Source organism: Neodiprion virginianus, chromosome 6, assembly GCF_021901495.1.
Source record: "Neodiprion virginianus isolate iyNeoVirg1 chromosome 6, iyNeoVirg1.1, whole genome shotgun sequence".
NCBI lineage: Eukaryota > Metazoa > Arthropoda > Insecta > Hymenoptera > Diprionidae > Neodiprion > Neodiprion virginianus.
Genome location: NC_060882.1, coordinates 17,791,431 through 17,811,975, shown reverse-complemented (window position 1 = coordinate 17,811,975; position 20,545 = coordinate 17,791,431). Strand labels below are relative to the sequence as shown.

The 20,545-nt window shown below is 38.5% G+C and overlaps 2 protein-coding genes across 6 annotated transcripts in view; both read right to left on the bottom strand.

Moving 5' to 3' along the window:
* LOC124307408 (fasciculation and elongation protein zeta-2-like) overlaps positions 1-20,545 on the bottom strand; it is a 396,278-nt gene that overhangs the window by 74,535 nt on the left and 301,198 nt on the right. The window lies entirely within an intron of this gene.
* Positions 7-1,245, bottom strand: LOC124307407 (cytochrome c oxidase assembly protein COX16 homolog, mitochondrial). Its single transcript, XM_046769052.1, has 3 exons — positions 923-1,245; positions 709-823; positions 7-638 (listed from the first exon to the last, which is right to left on the bottom strand). Exons 1-3 carry the CDS (start codon positions 1,063-1,065, stop codon positions 573-575), a joined length of 324 nt encoding a protein of 107 aa, XP_046625008.1. The 5' UTR covers positions 1,066-1,245; the 3' UTR covers positions 7-572.

Genomic DNA, 20,545 nt, shown 5'->3' with positions numbered 1-20,545 from the left:
TTTTTAAAAAAAAAAATTTGTGCACCCATTTAATGGTTTATAAAGATATGAAAAGCGAGAATAAGTTTTACATCCATAGTGTACCATCAATTAATTGGCATAATAGCAACACTATTTTGGCAATTATCTCCAACGTATTTGAAACCGATGCATGTATGATTTTTCTATTGATGTATATTATGAATGAAAAATTAGACGTCAAATTCACGTCATTCAGGAATGACATTCCGTTCTTTGGGTTGCCGAAATTGACTGATTTGAACAATCTAGTTTTGAAAATACTTTATTAATTACTTTTGGTAATAAGAATTCATTGTATTTTCAGCGTGAGGAACAGATAGAAATTAGTCATTATATACGAAATATACATATATACAGAAAATATTTTTGTAGCGAAAACGCGGCTACGCCAAGAACACAAAAATGATGTCTGTTCACTTACTTTCTTTTACATTTTATTTTGAATTAACATTAAAATATTCTACTATGCAACACTGTACCAAGTAGCATTAAAACAAATGAAAACAGTATCATTGGCATCTCCCGAATATACTTTTCTTCCTTTATCAATACTATGTCCAGGTGTTTTCCTCCCAGGGCCTTGGTCCTCTTTTGTTTTCCCAATTATCTATGTCAAGCTGCAAATAAGATAAAAATAATGTTGTTGCAAATGTATTTTCTGTGATTATCGAAAACAGGACTACCCACGTCCTTGACGGAGTCATAAACTGTCTCTAATGTCACTTCGCCTGGCTTTTTCATATCAATTCCAGCTTTCTTAGCTTCTTCGTGAAGTAATGGACCATCGTCGCGATACTGATATCTATGTGAAGAGAATTTAATGAGCGACAGAATATTCAAGAAGAGTAGGGTTTATTATTTGAAAAACGAGAAAAACTAAATAGGAAAGAAGAACATCTACCTTATCGAAGTGACCTCCTTGAGACCAAATGATCCAACGAGAACAAATAGCATGAAAGGAATACCATAGCGTCGGGTAGAACTTTTAAATAGTCCGCGAAATTTGTTTTTTAATTTATTTGATATTTTCTGATAGAATTCCATTTCACGATCAATGAAAAGGTATTTATTATCTATATGCGATTCGCGATCATCGCTGAACACTCAGCAGAAATAGTTATTAATACGATCTAATCGGTATTTGTAAAATGCATGAAGGAGCGCCGACTTCGGTTAGAGGTTAAATTCGTACAGAAGTTGGGCCACAGTACGAAGCCTAGGTACATGGAGACTGGAATGGTGTAATACATGAAGTAATGTAATGGAGACTACAGCATAGACATAAGTATCAGAATAGACCGCGGGACAAACGGAGGTGGCCGTTGGTGAATGCGACAGCGCAATAGAAAGAGAAGCTGCATATGGGACGCCTGTATCCTTGTCTAATCGCGCATGCGCGCTCAGAGTTCTTTCAGTAAAATCAGAAATGTGAATTTCCGAAGAATTATTCATTTCGAAATGAAATTCTATTCGACAAGCGCTCGATGTATTCCATAAAATTGATATTCATAATTAATCCAACAACTTTTCATTTCCGCTTTCGATCTTAAATTTTCGTAGGCATAGGATCGGAACACTGTTTGAGCTAGTGGCAAGTGAAGCATCTACATTAGGTAGAGAACCGTAATTGTTTTTCGAAAAGTGTTCGTATGGAAAAAAATTCAGAGTAACTGTAATACATCACGAATGCGCTAATTTTGATCGAGATGAAATGAATACTCCGTATATGAGAAGGTATTTAACGCAGTGTCCTGATTTGAAGACCGAAAAAGGTGATTGCATGCCATTTTTCTTTTTTTTTGATAAGGAGATATGAAACGAAGCTTGAAACTTCAAGTGTAGTTTAGCACACATTTGAAAGGTACGAGATAAAATTTCTATCATCCCACTGTCGCAGAACGGCAGCGTTACTAGCTGACGCGTTAATTGAAGAATGCATCTTTAGTCAACGGCTGACGATCGAAGGGCCTAGCCGCTTGAGTCTGAAATCGGCAGGAAAGATAGAGTGGGTATTTCTTGTCTGGAATGTAAAGACATATCATATAATCATACATCATACATCGTACATCACACATCATATCATACATAGTATTGAAGTTCGAACCAAAGTTTGGATGTTCGGATGTTCAGAAAGTGACGTCACCCCAAATTTTCTTTCTCTTGACGTCATCGATCTAAAATCGGCTAGCCGAGTTCCTCAGTCCGGTAACAACCGCGCAGTAGAGCGGACGGATGAGAGTCGCGCTCCGCAAATTTCGAGTACCGGGTTCTCAACCTCAGGGATCCCGCGCTTCGGGTCCGCTACGCGGTGAAACTCGACTTCCAGGATAAGCGCTCCGTGGTTCCTGGTTCATGTTTACAATAAATTATTTCAATTCGTTTTTCGCGCAAGCCCAAATTCAGTAGCTGTCGGTGCGCTAACAAAATTTCTCGACTTCCAGAATAAGCCCTCCGTGGTTCCTGGTTCATGTTTACAATAAATTATTTCAATTCGTTTTTCGCGCAAGCCCAAATTCAGTAGCTGTCGGTGCGCTAATAAAATTTCTATAACTTTATAATCTTCTCGTAATCTTTTTGGTAGAATATGTCGATAAAAAATTATATTAAACCTTACACATTATTTCTGATTTGTTCTCATCCTGAAAATATTTATTAGCATTGGAGGCATAACTCGAGGTGGTTGGCGATGGTCGTTGGGAGTGGTTTGGGGTGGTTGCGGGTAATCGCGGTGATTCAGGAGGAGGGGAACGAGGATTTGTGCTCGGTGGGTAAAACACTTTTATCATATTTGCTGGCAATTGTAATTATATTTTATCTAAAATATTTCAAACTAGTCATGTTTACATTAAATTATTTCAATTTATTTTTCGAGCAAGCACATATTCAGTAGCTATGAATAAGCTTATACAATTTATTATATTATTAACTAATTAATCAATCAATTACTCAATTATATTAATTCTTACACAATATTTTCGATGTGTTCTCATACTAGAAATATTTATTACTATTCAAGGTATAACTTTAAGTGGTTATCGGTGGTTGTTCGAGGTGGTCGAAGGTGGTCGGAGGTCAACGAGGAGGAGGACGAGGAGGACGAGGATTGGTGCTCGGTGAGTAAAACACTTTTATAGTATTTGATGACAATTGTAATTATATTTTATCCAAAATATTTCAAAGTAGTCATGTTTACAATAAATTATTTCAATTCATTTTTCGCGCAAGCATATACAATTTATTATATTATTGATTAATTAATTACATTAATTACATTAGTCCTTACGCACTATTTTTGATGTGTTCTTATACTGAAAATATTCATTACTATTCCAGGTATAACCCGAGGAGGTTGGCGGTCGTTGGCGGTGGTTGGAGGTGGTCGAAGGTGGACGAGGAGGAGGACGAGGTGGACGAGGAGGACGAGGATTTTTGCTTGGTGAGTTTATCATTTACATAATATTCAATGGCAATTGTAATATATTTCATCTTAAATTTTTTAAAATTGTCACGTTCACAATAAATTATTTCGATCCATTTTTTGCGCAAGCACAAATTCAGTAGCGATAAATGCGCGAGTAAAATTTATTCTACTATTATTTAATTAACTAATCAATTATGTTGATGCTTACACAATATTTTTGATGTGTTCTTATACTGAAAATAATTATTACCATTGCAGGTATAACGCGAAGTGGTTATCAGTGGTTAATGGAGGTGTTAGACAGTGGTTGAAGGTGGTCGGAGGTGGACGAGGAGGAGGACGAAGAAGACTAGGAGATGAAGGTACACGAGGATTTGTGCTCGGTGAGTTTATCATGGTCATAATATTCAATGGCAATTGCATTATATTGTAATTCGAAATTTTCAAACTTGTCACGTCTGCAATGAATTATTTCAATTCATTTTTTGCGCAAGCACAAATTCAGTAGCCATAAATGCGCTAGTGAAATTTATTCTACTCTTAATTAATTAACTAACAGTATTAAACGTTACACAATATTTTTAATGCGTTCTTATACTGAAAATATTTATTACTATTCCAGGTATAATCCGAGGTGGTTGGTGGTGGTTGTTGGAGGTGGTTGGCGGTGGTTGGCGGCGATCGGAGGTGGTCGGAGGTGGACGAGGAGGAGGACGCTGAAGACGAGGAGAAGACGGTGGACGTGGATTTGTGCTCGGGGAGTAAAACACTTTTATAATATTTGATGGCAATTGTAATTATATTTTATCTAAAATATTTCAAACTTTTCATGTATACATTAAATTATTTCAATTCATTTTTCGCGCAAGCACATATTCAGTAGCTATCGATGCGCTAATAAAATTGATGATATTATTATTTAATTAATTATTTACATTAATCCTAACACAGTATTTTTGATGTGTTCTTAAACTGAAAATATTTATTACTATTCCAGGTATGATCCGAGGTGGTTGGCGGTTGGCAAAAATCAATGTAATGCCATCTGTAAGGTGATTGGACTCGTATTTGCACTACGAGAACTCGTTGGGCATTTTGCGGTGAAATTTGAAAACTTGTTGTTCAAGAAATTAAATAACTATAAAAATGGATAAAAAATGTTATCTCTAATAGTGAATGTAGCTAATACAGCCTTAACCGTATATTGATTATGTTAATGATCTATTGTGACAAGATCGAAATTAGATAAGCTCTCTAAATACTTTTTTCTAGTCTATTAATTTATATCATGTATATGTGAATGTATATTTCTTCAGTTTATACAATCACTGCACTAGGATTACCCTTGCCACGTTTTATGGTGCGCTTGTGTAATTTGTACATTATTAACCTCACGTTTTACTCTATTTGAGACAAGTTGTGAGTGTTTCTTATTTCTTGGCAATTATTTATGTACTGTATGTATGTGTATATATGTATATACACATGCGTAAGTATACATATACATATATACACATGTTTAAGACTAGATTTTTACAATAAACACAGAGGTTTTAGTATATTCACATACGGATTTCTGTGTATAGGTACACTTGAACTAAAATATCCTTATCTCTAATACGGAGTTCTTCGTAATTCGCATTTGTTCTCGTAACCCAATGTCCTACATACGATGGCAAAAATCGAGATCCAACTTAACTGAGTCTCAAAGCCCTGTTGACATAAAAGCAGCTATTTGATAGAAATTATAGTTTATAGTTTATACAGCACATTGCATGATATTTCATTATAAATACATATGTTTCAATGTATTTAGGAATAATTTATCAAATATACAGAGGTCATGTGCAAATAATAAATGAATTCGACCGCAGTTTGATGTATTCATTAGAGCTTTAACAATAAATTTAAGCTTTGTTACTTCTTTTATTTTATTATGGATAATCAAAAACATTTCCTACTATTCGTGCTGTGGAAGCATGGGGATTAAACCAAATGTAGCAAAAGATTAGAAACAGTGTATGTAGAGTACGGGTATTTTTCTAATAATGCAAACACGTGCCGCTAGCTTGATTTTGACATATCTGGAATACCACACCTTGCGAATCAGCTTTCCAGACAGAGATGAATGATGAATTTTAAGGACTGCATTATCGTTGTTGAATACTCTATGCCTCATGGGAAACGAAAATCTGTAGCGATAAAATTGATGCACCGGATCATCGTCGACTTTAACTTATGAAATGTCCTACCATTTCCGAACACCTCCAACCATCCTATTTACCTATATTACTAGATTAGCTATGATATGAAAAGAGAAGAATTATTCATTACGAAATGGGATTCTATTCGACGCGCGCTCGATGTATTCCATAACATTAGTATTCATAATTATTCCAACAACTTTTCATTTGCTCTCTCGATCTTGAATTTTCATAGGCATAGAATCGAAACGCTGTTTTAGCTGGTCGCAAGTGAAGTATCTGCGTTGGGTGGAGGACCAGAATTTATTTTTCGAAAAGTATTCGGATGGAAAAAAATTCGGAGTAACTGTAATACATCACGGATGCGCTAATTTTGAACGAGATGAAATGGATGCTTCGTATATGAGACAGTATTTAACGCTGCGTAGTGATTTAAAGACCTAAAAAGGTGATAGGGAAAGAAAGAACGAAGCTTTTTAACACTTCGAGTGTATTTTAACACACATTTGAAAGATACGAGCAAAATTTTTCATCATTCAACTGTCGCAGAAGCGCAGCGTTATCAGCTGACCCGTTAACTGAAAGATACATCTTCACTCAACGGCTGACCATCAAAGGGCCTGGCCGCTTGAGTCTGGAATCGGCAGGACAGATAAAGTGTGTATTTCTTGTATGAAATGTGAAAACTAAAATCATGATACATCATATCATATCATCATACATCATACATCATACATCATACATCATACATCATCATACCTAGTATTACAGTTCGAAACCAAAGTTTGAATTTTCGGATGTTCGGAAAGTGACGTCACCAATCTAAAATCGGCTAGCCGAGTTCCTCAGTCTGGTAACAACCGCGCAGTAGAGCGGACGGTTGAGAGTTGCGCTCCGCAAATTTCGAGTACCGGGTTCTCAACCTCAGGGATCCCGCGCTTCGGGTCCGCTACGCGGTGAAACTCGACTTCCAGGATAAGCGCTCCGTGGTTCCTCGTTCATGTTTACAATAAATTATTTCAATTCGTTTTTCGCGCAACCCCAAATTCGGTAGCTGTCAGTCCGCTAATAAAATTTCTCGACTTCCAGGATAAGCGCTCCGTGGTTCCTCGTTCATGTTTACAATAAATTATTTCAATTCGTTTTTCGCGCAACCCCAAATTCGGTAGCTGTCAGTCCGCTAATAAAATTTCTCGACTTCCAGGATAAGCGCTCCGTGGTTCCTCGTTCATGTTTACAATAAATTATTTCAATTCGTTTTTCGCGCAACCCCAAATTCGGTAGCTGTCAGTCCGCTAATAAAATTTCTCGACTTCCAGGATAAGCGCTCCGTGGTTCCTCGTTCATGTTTACAATAAATTATTTCAATTCGTTTTTCGCGCAACCCCAAATTCGGTAGCTGTCAGTCCGCTAATAAAATTTCTCGACTTCCAGAATAAGCGCTCCGTGGTTCCTCGTTCATGTTTGCAATAAATTATTTCAATTCGTTTTTCGCGCAACCCCAAATTCGGTAGCTGTCAGTCCGCTAATAAAATTTCTCGACTTCCAGGATAAGCGCTCCGTGGTTCCTCGTTCATGTTTACAATAAATTATTTCAATTCGTTTTTCGCGCAACCCCAAATTCGGTAGCTGTCAGTCCGCTAATAAAATTTCTCGACTTCCAGGATAAGCGCTCCGTGGTTCCTCGTTCACGTTCACAATAAATTATTTCAATTCGTTTTTCGCGCAACCCCAAATTCGGTAGCTGTCAGTCCGCTAATAAAATTTCTCGACTTCCAGGATAAGCGCTCCGTGGTTCCTCGTTCATGTTTACAATAAATTATTTCAATTCGTTTTTCGCGCAACCCCAAATTCGGTAGCTGTCAGTCCGCTAATAAAATTTCTCGACTTCCAGGATAAGCGCTCCGTGGTTCCTCGTTCATGTTTACAATAAATTATTTCAATTCGTTTTTCGCGCAACCCCAAATTCGGTAGCTGTCAGTCCGCTAATAAAATTTCTCGACTTCCAGGATAAGCGCTCCGTGGTTCCTCGTTCATGTTTACAATAAATTATTTCAATTCGTTTTTCGCGCAACCCCAAATTCGGTAGCTGTCAGTCCGCTAATAAAATTTCTCGACTTCCAGAATAAGCGCTCCGTGGTTCCTCGTTCATGTTTGCAATAAATTATTTCAATTCGTTTTTCGCGCAACCCCAAATTCGGTAGCTGTCAGTCCGCTAATAAAATTTCTCGACTTCCAGGATAAGCGCTCCGTGGTTCCTCGTTCATGTTTACAATAAATTATTTCAATTCGTTTTTCGCGCAACCCCAAATTCGGTAGCTGTCAGTCCGCTAATAAAATTTCTCGACTTCCAGGATAAGCGCTCCGTGGTTCCTCGTTCACGTTCACAATAAATTATTTCAATTCGTTTTTCGCGCAACCCCAAATTCGGTAGCTGTCAGTCCGCTAATAAAATTTCTCGACTTCCAGGATAAGCGCTCCGTGGTTCCTCGTTCATGTTTACAATAAATTATTTCAATTCGTTTTTCGCGCAACCCCAAATTCGGTAGCTGTCAGTCCGCTAATAAAATTTCTCGACTTCCAGGATAAGCGCTCCGTGGTTCCTCGTTCATGTTTACAATAAATTATTTCAATTCGTTTTTCGCGCAACCCCAAATTCGGTAGCTGTCAGTCCGCTAATAAAATTTCTCGACTTCCAGGATAAGCGCTCCGTGGTTCCTCGTTCATGTTTACAATAAATTATTTCAATTCGTTTTTCGCGCAACCCCAAATTCGGTAGCTGTCAGTCCGCTAATAAAATTTCTCGACTTCCAGGATAAGCGCTCCGTGGTTCCTCGTTCATGTTTACAATAAATTATTTCAATTCGTTTTTCGCGCAACCCCAAATTCGGTAGCTGTCAGTCCGCTAATAAAATTTCTCGACTTCCAGAATAAGCGCTCCGTGGTTCCTCGTTCATGTTTGCAATAAATTATTTCAATTCGTTTTTCGCGCAACCCCAAATTCGGTAGCTGTCAGTCCGCTAATAAAATTTCTCGACTTCCAGGATAAGCGCTCCGTGGTTCCTCGTTCATGTTTACAATAAATTATTTCAATTCGTTTTTCGCGCAACCCCAAATTCGGTAGCTGTCAGTCCGCTAATAAAATTTCTCGACTTCCAGGATAAGCGCTCCGTGGTTCCTCGTTCACGTTCACAATAAATTATTTCAATTCGTTTTTCGCGCAACCCCAAATTCGGTAGCTGTCAGTCCGCTAATAAAATTTCTCGACTTCCAGGATAAGCGCTCCGTGGTTCCTCGTTCATGTTTACAATAAATTATTTCAATTCGTTTTTCGCGCAACCCCAAATTCGGTAGCTGTCAGTCCGCTAATAAAATTTCTCGACTTCCAGGATAAGCGCTCCGTGGTTCCTCGTTCATGTTTACAATAAATTATTTCAATTCGTTTTTCGCGCAACCCCAAATTCGGTAGCTGTCAGTCCGCTAATAAAATTTCTCGACTTCCAGGATAAGCGCTCCGTGGTTCCTCGTTCATGTTTACAATAAATTATTTCAATTCGTTTTTCGCGCAACCCCAAATTCGGTAGCTGTCAGTCCGCTAATAAAATTTCTCGACTTCCAGGATAAGCGCTCCGTGGTTCCTCGTTCACGTTTACAATAAATTATTTCAATTCGTTTTTCGCGCAAGCCCAAATTCAGCAGCTGTCGGTGCGCTAATAAAATTTCTCGACTTCCAGGATAAGCGCTCCGTGGTTCCTCGTTCATGTTTACAATAAATTATTTCAATTCGTTTTTCGCGCAACCCCAAATTCGGTAGCTGTCAGTCCGCTAATAAAATTTCTCGACTTCCAGGATAAGCGCTCCGTGGTTCCTCGTTCATGTTTACAATAAATTATTTCAATTCGTTTTTCGCGCAACCCCAAATTCGGTAGCTGTCAGTCCGCTAATAAAATTTCTCGACTTCCAGAATAAGCGCTCCGTGGTTCCTCGTTCATGTTTGCAATAAATTATTTCAATTCGTTTTTCGCGCAACCCCAAATTCGGTAGCTGTCAGTCCGCTAATAAAATTTCTCGACTTCCAGGATAAGCGCTCCGTGGTTCCTCGTTCATGTTTACAATAAATTATTTCAATTCGTTTTTCGCGCAACCCCAAATTCGGTAGCTGTCAGTCCGCTAATAAAATTTCTCGACTTCCAGGATAAGCGCTCCGTGGTTCCTCGTTCACGTTCACAATAAATTATTTCAATTCGTTTTTCGCGCAACCCCAAATTCGGTAGCTGTCAGTCCGCTAATAAAATTTCTCGACTTCCAGGATAAGCGCTCCGTGGTTCCTCGTTCATGTTTACAATAAATTATTTCAATTCGTTTTTCGCGCAACCCCAAATTCGGTAGCTGTCAGTCCGCTAATAAAATTTCTCGACTTCCAGGATAAGCGCTCCGTGGTTCCTCGTTCATGTTTACAATAAATTATTTCAATTCGTTTTTCGCGCAACCCCAAATTCGGTAGCTGTCAGTCCGCTAATAAAATTTCTCGACTTCCAGGATAAGCGCTCCGTGGTTCCTCGTTCATGTTTACAATAAATTATTTCAATTCGTTTTTCGCGCAACCCCAAATTCGGTAGCTGTCAGTCCGCTAATAAAATTTCTCGACTTCCAGGATAAGCGCTCCGTGGTTCCTCGTTCATGTTTACAATAAATTATTTCAATTCGTTTTTCGCGCAACCCCAAATTCGGTAGCTGTCAGTCCGCTAATAAAATTTCTCGACTTCCAGGATAAGCGCTCCGTGGTTCCTCGTTCATGTTTACAATAAATTATTTCAATTCGTTTTTCGCGCAACCCCAAATTCGGTAGCTGTCAGTCCGCTAATAAAATTTCTCGACTTCCAGGATAAGCGCTCCGTGGTTCCTCGTTCACGTTCACAATAAATTATTTCAATTCGTTTTTCGCGCAACCCCAAATTCGGTAGCTGTCAGTCCGCTAATAAAATTTCTCGACTTCCAGGATAAGCGCTCCGTGGTTCCTCGTTCATGTTTACAATAAATTATTTCAATTCGTTTTTCGCGCAACCCCAAATTCGGTAGCTGTCAGTCCGCTAATAAAATTTCTCGACTTCCAGGATAAGCGCTCCGTGGTTCCTCGTTCATGTTTACAATAAATTATTTCAATTCGTTTTTCGCGCAACCCCAAATTCGGTAGCTGTCAGTCCGCTAATAAAATTTCTCGACTTCCAGGATAAGCGCTCCGTGGTTCCTCGTTCATGTTTACAATAAATTATTTCAATTCGTTTTTCGCGCAACCCCAAATTCGGTAGCTGTCAGTCCGCTAATAAAATTTCTCGACTTCCAGGATAAGCGCTCCGTGGTTCCTCGTTCATGTTTACAATAAATTATTTCAATTCGTTTTTCGCGCAACCCCAAATTCGGTAGCTGTCAGTCCGCTAATAAAATTTCTCGACTTCCAGAATAAGCGCTCCGTGGTTCCTCGTTCATGTTTGCAATAAATTATTTCAATTCGTTTTTCGCGCAACCCCAAATTCGGTAGCTGTCAGTCCGCTAATAAAATTTCTCGACTTCCAGGATAAGCGCTCCGTGGTTCCTCGTTCATGTTTACAATAAATTATTTCAATTCGTTTTTCGCGCAACCCCAAATTCGGTAGCTGTCAGTCCGCTAATAAAATTTCTCGACTTCCAGGATAAGCGCTCCGTGGTTCCTCGTTCACGTTCACAATAAATTATTTCAATTCGTTTTTCGCGCAACCCCAAATTCGGTAGCTGTCAGTCCGCTAATAAAATTTCTCGACTTCCAGGATAAGCGCTCCGTGGTTCCTCGTTCATGTTTACAATAAATTATTTCAATTCGTTTTTCGCGCAACCCCAAATTCGGTAGCTGTCAGTCCGCTAATAAAATTTCTCGACTTCCAGGATAAGCGCTCCGTGGTTCCTCGTTCATGTTTACAATAAATTATTTCAATTCGTTTTTCGCGCAACCCCAAATTCGGTAGCTGTCAGTCCGCTAATAAAATTTCTCGACTTCCAGGATAAGCGCTCCGTGGTTCCTCGTTCATGTTTACAATAAATTATTTCAATTCGTTTTTCGCGCAACCCCAAATTCGGTAGCTGTCAGTCCGCTAATAAAATTTCTCGACTTCCAGGATAAGCGCTCCGTGGTTCCTCGTTCACGTTTACAATAAATTATTTCAATTCGTTTTTCGCGCAAGCCCAAATTCAGCAGCTGTCGGTGCGCTAATAAAATTTCTCGACTTCCAGGATAAGCGCTCCGTGGTTCCTCGTTCATGTTTACAATAAATTATTTCAATTCGTTTTTCGCGCAAGCCCAAATTCAGTAGCTGTCGGTGCGCTAATAAAATTTCTCGACTTCCAGGATAAGCGCTCCGTGGTTCCTCGTTCATGTTTACAATAAATTATTTCAATTCGTTTTTCGCGCAACCCCAAATTCGGTACCTGTCGGTGCGCTAATAAAATTTCTATAACTTTACAATCTTCTCATAATCTTTTTGGTAAAATATGTCGATAAAAAAATTATATCTAACCTTACACATTATTTTTGATTTGTTCTCACGCTGAAAATGTTTATTAGTATTCGAGGCATAACTCGAGGTGGTTGGCGGTTTTCGTTGGAGGTAGTTAGGGGTGGTTGCGGGTAATCTCGGTGATTCAGGAGGAGAGGGACGAGGATTTGTGCTCGGTGAGTAAAACACTTTTATAATATTTCATGGCAATTGTAATTATATTTTATCTGAAATATTTCCAACTTCTCATGTTTACATTGAATTATTTCAATTCATTTTTCGCGCAAGCACATATTCAGTAGCTATGAATAATCTTATACAATTTATTATATTAATCATTAATTATTTAATCAATTACTCAATTATATTAATTCTCACACAATATTTTCGATGTGTTCTCATACTGAAAATATTTATTACTATTCAAGGTATAACCTGAGGTGGTTCAAGGTGGTCGGAGGTGGACGAGGAGGAGGACGAGGAGGACGAGGATTTGTGCTGGGTGAGTAAAACACTTTTATAATATTTGATGGCAATTGTAATTATATTTCATCTGAAATATTACAAACTTGTCACGTTTACAATAAATTATTTCAATTCATTTTTCGTGCAAGCACATATTCAGTAGCTATGAATAATCTTATACAATTTATTATATTATTAATTAATTAATCAATTACATTAATCCTTACACAATATTTTTGATGTGTTCCTATACTAAAAATATTCATTACTATTCCAGGTATCACCAGAGGTGGTCGGAGGTGGACGAGAAGGAGGACGAGCTGGACGAGGAGGAGGCAGGGTGGGTCGTGGGAGAGGACCTCTCCTCTCCTCAGAGGAGGGGTGGGGGAGGGGCAGGGAAGGGGGAGAGGTGGGCGGGGACGGGGAAGGGACGGGAAGGGCTGGGACGGGGAGGGGAGGATGGAGGGAGGGCGGGAGGGCGGGAGGGCGGGAGGGATGACGGGCGGGCGCGGGGGGCGGGGAGGGGTGTACTGCTCTATTAACTCTAACGGGCTCGCATCGACATCCGTCCTCCACTCTCTCCCTCCCTCCCTCCCTCCCTCCCGCCTTCCCTCCCTCCCTCCCTCCCACCCCCTCCCCACCGCCCACCCCACCCCTTCCCATCCCTTCCCTTCCCTTCCCTTCCCCCTCCCCGACCACCTCCCCCCCTTCCCTGCCCCTCCCCCTCCACTCCTCTGAGGAGAGGAGAGGTCCTCTCCCACGACCCACCCCGCCTCCTCCTCGTCCACCTGGTCCTCCTCCACGTCCAGTTCGTCCTCCTTCTCGTCCACCTCCGACCACCTCTGGTGATACCTGGAATAGTAATGAATATTTTTAGTATAGGAACACATCAAAAATATTGTGTAAGGATTAATGTAATTGATTAATTAATTAATAATATAATAAATTGTATAAGATTATTCATAGCTACTGAATATGTGCTTGCACGAAAAATGAATTGAAATAATTTATTGTAAACGTGACAAGTTTGTAATATTTCAGATGAAATATAATTACAATTGCCATCAAATATTATAAAAGTGTTTTACTCACCCAGCACAAATCCTCGTCCTCCTCGTCCTCCTCCTCGTCCACCTCCGACCACCTTGAACCACCTCAGGTTATACCTTGAATAGTAATAAATATTTTCAGTATGAGAACACATCGAAAATATTGTGTGAGAATTAATATAATTGAGTAATTGATTAAATAATTAATGATTAATATAATAAATTGTATAAGATTATTCATAGCTACTGAATATGTGCTTGCGCGAAAAATGAATTGAAATAATTCAATGTAAACATGAGAAGTTGGAAATATTTCAGATAAAATATAATTACAATTGCCATGAAATATTATAAAAGTGTTTTACTCACCGAGCACAAATCCTCGTCCCTCTCCTCCTGAATCACCGAGATTACCCGCAACCACCCCTAACTACCTCCAACGAAAACCGCCAACCACCTCGAGTTATGCCTCGAATACTAATAAACATTTTCAGCGTGAGAACAAATCAAAAATAATGTGTAAGGTTAGATATAATTTTTTTATCGACATATTTTACCAAAAAGATTATGAGAAGATTGTAAAGTTATAGAAATTTTATTAGCGCACCGACAGGTACCGAATTTGGGGTTGCGCGAAAAACGAATTGAAATAATTTATTGTAAACATGAACGAGGAACCACGGAGCGCTTATCCTGGAAGTCGAGAAATTTTATTAGCGCACCGACAGCTACTGAATTTGGGCTTGCGCGAAAAACGAATTGAAATAATTTATTGTAAACATGAACGAGGAACCACGGAGCGCTTATCCTGGAAGTCGAGAAATTTTATTAGCGCACCGACAGCTGCTGAATTTGGGCTTGCGCGAAAAACGAATTGAAATAATTTATTGTAAACGTGAACGAGGAACCACGGAGCGCTTATCCTGGAAGTCGAGAAATTTTATTAGCGGACTGACAGCTACCGAATTTGGGGTTGCGCGAAAAACGAATTGAAATAATTTATTGTAAACATGAACGAGGAACCACGGAGCGCTTATCCTGGAAGTCGAGAAATTTTATTAGCGGACTGACAGCTACCGAATTTGGGGTTGCGCGAAAAACGAATTGAAATAATTTATTGTAAACATGAACGAGGAACCACGGAGCGCTTATCCTGGAAGTCGAGAAATTTTATTAGCGGACTGACAGCTACCGAATTTGGGGTTGCGCGAAAAACGAATTGAAATAATTTATTGTGAACGTGAACGAGGAACCACGGAGCGCTTATCCTGGAAGTCGAGAAATTTTATTAGCGGACTGACAGCTACCGAATTTGGGGTTGCGCGAAAAACGAATTGAAATAATTTATTGTAAACATGAACGAGGAACCACGGAGCGCTTATCCTGGAAGTCGAGAAATTTTATTAGCGGACTGACAGCTACCGAATTTGGGGTTGCGCGAAAAACGAATTGAAATAATTTATTGTAAACATGAACGAGGAACCACGGAGCGCTTATCCTGGAAGTCGAGAAATTTTATTAGCGGACTGACAGCTACCGAATTTGGGGTTGCGCGAAAAACGAATTGAAATAATTTATTGTAAACATGAACGAGGAACCACGGAGCGCTTATCCTGGAAGTCGAGAAATTTTATTAGCGGACTGACAGCTACCGAATTTGGGGTTGCGCGAAAAACGAATTGAAATAATTTATTGTAAACATGAACGAGGAACCACGGAGCGCTTATCCTGGAAGTCGAGTTTCACCGCGTAGCGGACCCGAAGCGCGGGATCCCTGAGGTTGAGAACCCGGTACTCGAAATTTGCGGAGCGCAACTCTCAACCGTCCGCTCTACTGCGCGGTTGTTACCAGACTGAGGAACTCGGCTAGCCGATTTTAGATTGGTGACGTCACTTTCCGAACATCCGAAAATTCAAACTTTGGTTTCGAACTGTAATACTAGGTATGATGATGTATGATGTATGATGTATGATGTATGATGTATGATGATATGATATGATGTATCATGATTTTAGTTTTCACATTTCATACAAGAAATACACACTTTATCTGTCCTGCCGATTCCAGACTCAAGCGGCCAGGCCCTTTGATGGTCAGCCGTTGAGTGAAGATGTATCTTTCAGTTAACGGGTCAGCTGATAACGCTGCGCTTCTGCGACAGTTGAATGATGAAAAATTTTGCTCGTATCTTTCAAATGTGTGTTAAAATACACTCGAAGTGTTAAAAAGCTTCGTTCTTTCTTTCCCTATCACCTTTTTAGGTCTTTAAATCACTACGCAGCGTTAAATACTGTCTCATATACGAAGCATCCATTTCATCTCGTTCAAAATTAGCGCATCCGTGATGTATTACAGTTACTCCGAATTTTTTTCCATCCGAATACTTTTCGAAAAATAAATTCTGGTCCTCCACCCAACGCAGATACTTCACTTGCGACCAGCTAAAACAGCGTTTCGATTCTATGCCTATGAAAATTCAAGATCGAGAGAGCAAATGAAAAGTTGTTGGAATAATTATGAATACTAATGTTATGGAATACATCGAGCGCGCGTCGAATAGAATCCCATTTCGTAATGAATAATTCTTCTCTTTTCATATCATAGCTAATCTAGTAATATAGGTAAATAGGATGGTTGGAGGTGTTCGGAAATGGTAGGACATTTCATAAGTTAAAGTCGACGATGATCCGGTGCATCAATTTTATCGCTACAGATTTTCGTTTCCCATGAGGCATAGAGTATTCAACAACGATAATGCAGTCCTTAAAATTCATCATTCATCTCTGTCTGGAAAGCTGATTCGCAAGGTGTGGTATTCCAGATATGTCAAAATCAAGCTAGCGGCACGTGTTTGCATTATTAGAAAAATACCCGTACTCTACATACACTGTTTCTAATCTTTTGCTACATTTGGTTTAATCCCCATGCTTCCACAGCACGAATAGTAGGAAATGTTTTTGATTATCCATAATAAAATAAAAGAAGTAACAAAGCTTAAATTTATTGTTAAAGCTCTAATGAATACATCAAACTGCGGTCGAATTCATTTATTATTTGCACATGACCTCTGTATATTTGATAAATTATTCCTAAATACATTGAAACATATGTATTTATAATGAAATATCATGCAATGTGCTGTATAAACTATAAACTATAATTTCTATCAAATAGCTGCTTTTATGTCAACAGGGCTTTGAGACTCAGTTAAGTTGGATCTCGATTTTTGCCATCGTATGTAGGACATTGGGTTACGAGAACAAATGCGAATTACGAAGAACTCCGTATTAGAGATAAGGATATTTTAGTTCAAGTGTACCTATACACAGAAATCCGTATGTGAATATACTAAAACCTCTGTGTTTATTGTAAAAATCTAGTCTTAAACATGTGTATATATGTATATGTATACTTACGCATGTGTATATACATATATACACATACATACAGTACATAAATAATTGCCAAGAAATAAGAAACACTCACAACTTGTCTCAAATAGAGTAAAACGTGAGGTTAATAATGTACAAATTACACAAGCGCACCATAAAACGTGGCAAGGGTAATCCTAGTGCAGTGATTGTATAAACTGAAGAAATATACATTCACATATACATGATATAAATTAATAGACTAGAAAAAAGTATTTAGAGAGCTTATCTAATTTCGATCTTGTCACAATAGATCATTAACATAATCAATATACGGTTAAGGCTGTATTAGCTACATTCACTATTAGAGATAACATTTTTTATCCATTTTTATAGTTATTTAATTTCTTGAACAACAAGTTTTCAAATTTCACCGCAAAATGCCCAACGAGTTCTCGTAGTGCAAATACGAGTCCAATCACCTTACAGATGGCATTACATTGATTTTTGCCAACCGCCAACCACCTCGGATCATACCTGGAATAGTAATAAATATTTTCAGTTTAAGAACACATCAAAAATACTGTGTTAGGATTAATGTAAATAATTAATTAAATAATAATATCATCAATTTTATTAGCGCATCGATAGCTACTGAATATGTGCTTGCGCGAAAAATGAATTGAAATAATTTAATGTATACATGAAAAGTTTGAAATATTTTAGATAAAATATAATTACAATTGCCATCAAATATTATAAAAGTGTTTTACTCCCCGAGCACAAATCCACGTCCACCGTCTTCTCCTCGTCTTCAGCGTCCTCCTCCTCGTCCACCTCCGACCACCTCCGATCGCCGCCAACCACCGCCAACCACCTCCAACAACCACCACCAACCACCTCGGATTATACCTGGAATAGTAATAAATATTTTCAGTATAAGAACGCATTAAAAATATTGTGTAACGTTTAATACTGTTAGTTAATTAATTAAGAGTAGAATAAATTTCACTAGCGCATTTATGGCTACTGAATTTGTGCTTGCGCAAAAAATGAATTGAAATAATTCATTGCAGACGTGACAAGTTTGAAAATTTCGAATTACAATATAATGCAATTGCCATTGAATATTATGACCATGATAAACTCACCGAGCACAAATCCTCGTGTACCTTCATCTCCTAGTCTTCTTCGTCCTCCTCCTCGTCCACCTCCGACCACCTTCAACCACTGTCTAACACCTCCATTAACCACTGATAACCACTTCGCGTTATACCTGCAATGGTAATAATTATTTTCAGTATAAGAACACATCAAAAATATTGTGTAAGCATCAACATAATTGATTAGTTAATTAAATAATAGTAGAATAAATTTTACTCGCGCATTTATCGCTACTGAATTTGTGCTTGCGCAAAAAATGGATCGAAATAATTTATTGTGAACGTGACAATTTTAAAAAATTTAAGATGAAATATATTACAATTGCCATTGAATATTATGTAAATGATAAACTCACCAAGCAAAAATCCTCGTCCTCCTCGTCCACCTCGTCCTCCTCCTCGTCCACCTTCGACCACCTCCAACCACCGCCAACGACCGCCAACCTCCTCGGGTTATACCTGGAATAGTAATGAATATTTTCAGTATAAGAACACATCAAAAATAGTGCGTAAGGACTAATGTAATTAATGTAATTAATTAATCAATAATATAATAAATTGTATATGCTTGCGCGAAAAATGAATTGAAATAATTTATTGTAAACATGACTACTTTGAAATATTTTGGATAAAATATAATTACAATTGTCATCAAATACTATAAAAGTGTTTTACTCACCGAGCACCAATCCTCGTCCTCCTCGTCCTCCTCCTCGTTGACCTCCGACCACCTTCGACCACCTCGAACAACCACCGATAACCACTTAAAGTTATACCTTGAATAGTAATAAATATTTCTAGTATGAGAACACATCGAAAATATTGTGTAAGAATTAATATAATTGAGTAATTGATTGATTAATTAGTTAATAATATAATAAATTGTATAAGCTTATTCATAGCTACTGAATATGTGCTTGCTCGAAAAATAAATTGAAATAATTTAATGTAAACATGACTAGTTTGAAATATTTTAGATAAAATATAATTACAATTGCCAGCAAATATGATAAAAGTGTTTTACCCACCGAGCACAAATCCTCGTTCCCCTCCTCCTGAATCACCGCGATTACCCGCAACCACCCCAAACCACTCCCAACGACCATCGCCAACCACCTCGAGTTATGCCTCCAATGCTAATAAATATTTTCAGGATGAGAACAAATCAGAAATAATGTGTAAGGTTTAATATAATTTTTTATCGACATATTCTACCAAAAAGATTACGAGAAGATTATAAAGTTATAGAAATTTTATTAGCGCACCGACAGCTACTGAATTTGGGCTTGCGCGAAAAACGAATTGAAATAATTTATTGTAAACATGAACCAGGAACCACGGAGGGCTTATTCTGGAAGTCGAGAAATTTTGTTAGCGCACCGACAGCTACTGAATTTGGGCTTGCGCGAAAAACGAATTGAAATAATTTATTGTAAACATGAACCAGGAACCACGGAGCGCTTATCCTGGAAGTCGAGTTTCACCGCGTAGCGGACCCGAAGCGCGGGATCCCTGAGGTTGAGAACCCGGTACTCGAAATTTGCGGAGCGCGACTCTCATCCGTCCGCTCTACTGCGCGGTTGTTACCGGACTGAGGAACTCGGCTAGCCGATTTTAGATCGATGACGTCAAGAGAAAGAAAATTTGGGGTGACGTCACTTTCTGAACATCCGAACATCCAAACTTTGGTTCGAACTTCAATACTATGTATGATATGATGTGTGATGTACGATGTATGATGTATGATTATATGATATGTCTTTACATTCCAGACAAGAAATACCCACTCTATCTTTCCTGCCGATTTCAGACTCAAGCGGCTAGGCCCTTCGATGGTCAGCCGCTGACTAAAGGGTATATTCTTCAGTTAACGGGTCAGCTAATAACGCCGCCGTTCTGCGACAGTTGGATGATACAAAATTTTGGTTGTACTTTTCAATCGTGTGTTAAAATACAATCTAGGTTTTAATCAGCTTCGTTGAATCTCTCCCCATTAAAAAAAAATAAAATCGCCGACAATCACCTTTTTAGGTCTGTAAATCAGGACACTGCGTTAAACACTGTCTCATATACGGAGCATCCATTTCATCTCGATCAAAATTAGCGCATCCGTGATGTATTACAGTTACACTGAATTTTTTTCCATACGGACACTTTTCGAAAAACAATTCTGCTTCTGTACCCAACGTAGATACTTCACTTGCGACTAGCTAAAACAGCGTTTTGATTCTGTGCCCACGAAAATTCAAGATCGAGAGAGCAAAAGAAAAGTTGTTGGAATAATTATGAATATCAATGTTATAGAATACATGGAGGAGCAGAG

Coding starts and splice junctions, on each gene's coding strand:
- LOC124307407 (XM_046769052.1), bottom strand. CDS start 1,065: ATGGAATTCTATCAGAAAATATCAAATAAATTAAAAAACAAATTTCGC. Junction 824..922: donor AAGGAGGTCACTTCGATAAG/GTAGATGTTCTT, acceptor CTCTTCACATAG/ATATCAGTATCGCGACGATG. Junction 639..708: donor TTTATGACTCCGTCAAGGAC/GTGGGTAGTCCT, acceptor TCTTATTTGCAG/CTTGACATAGATAATTGGGA.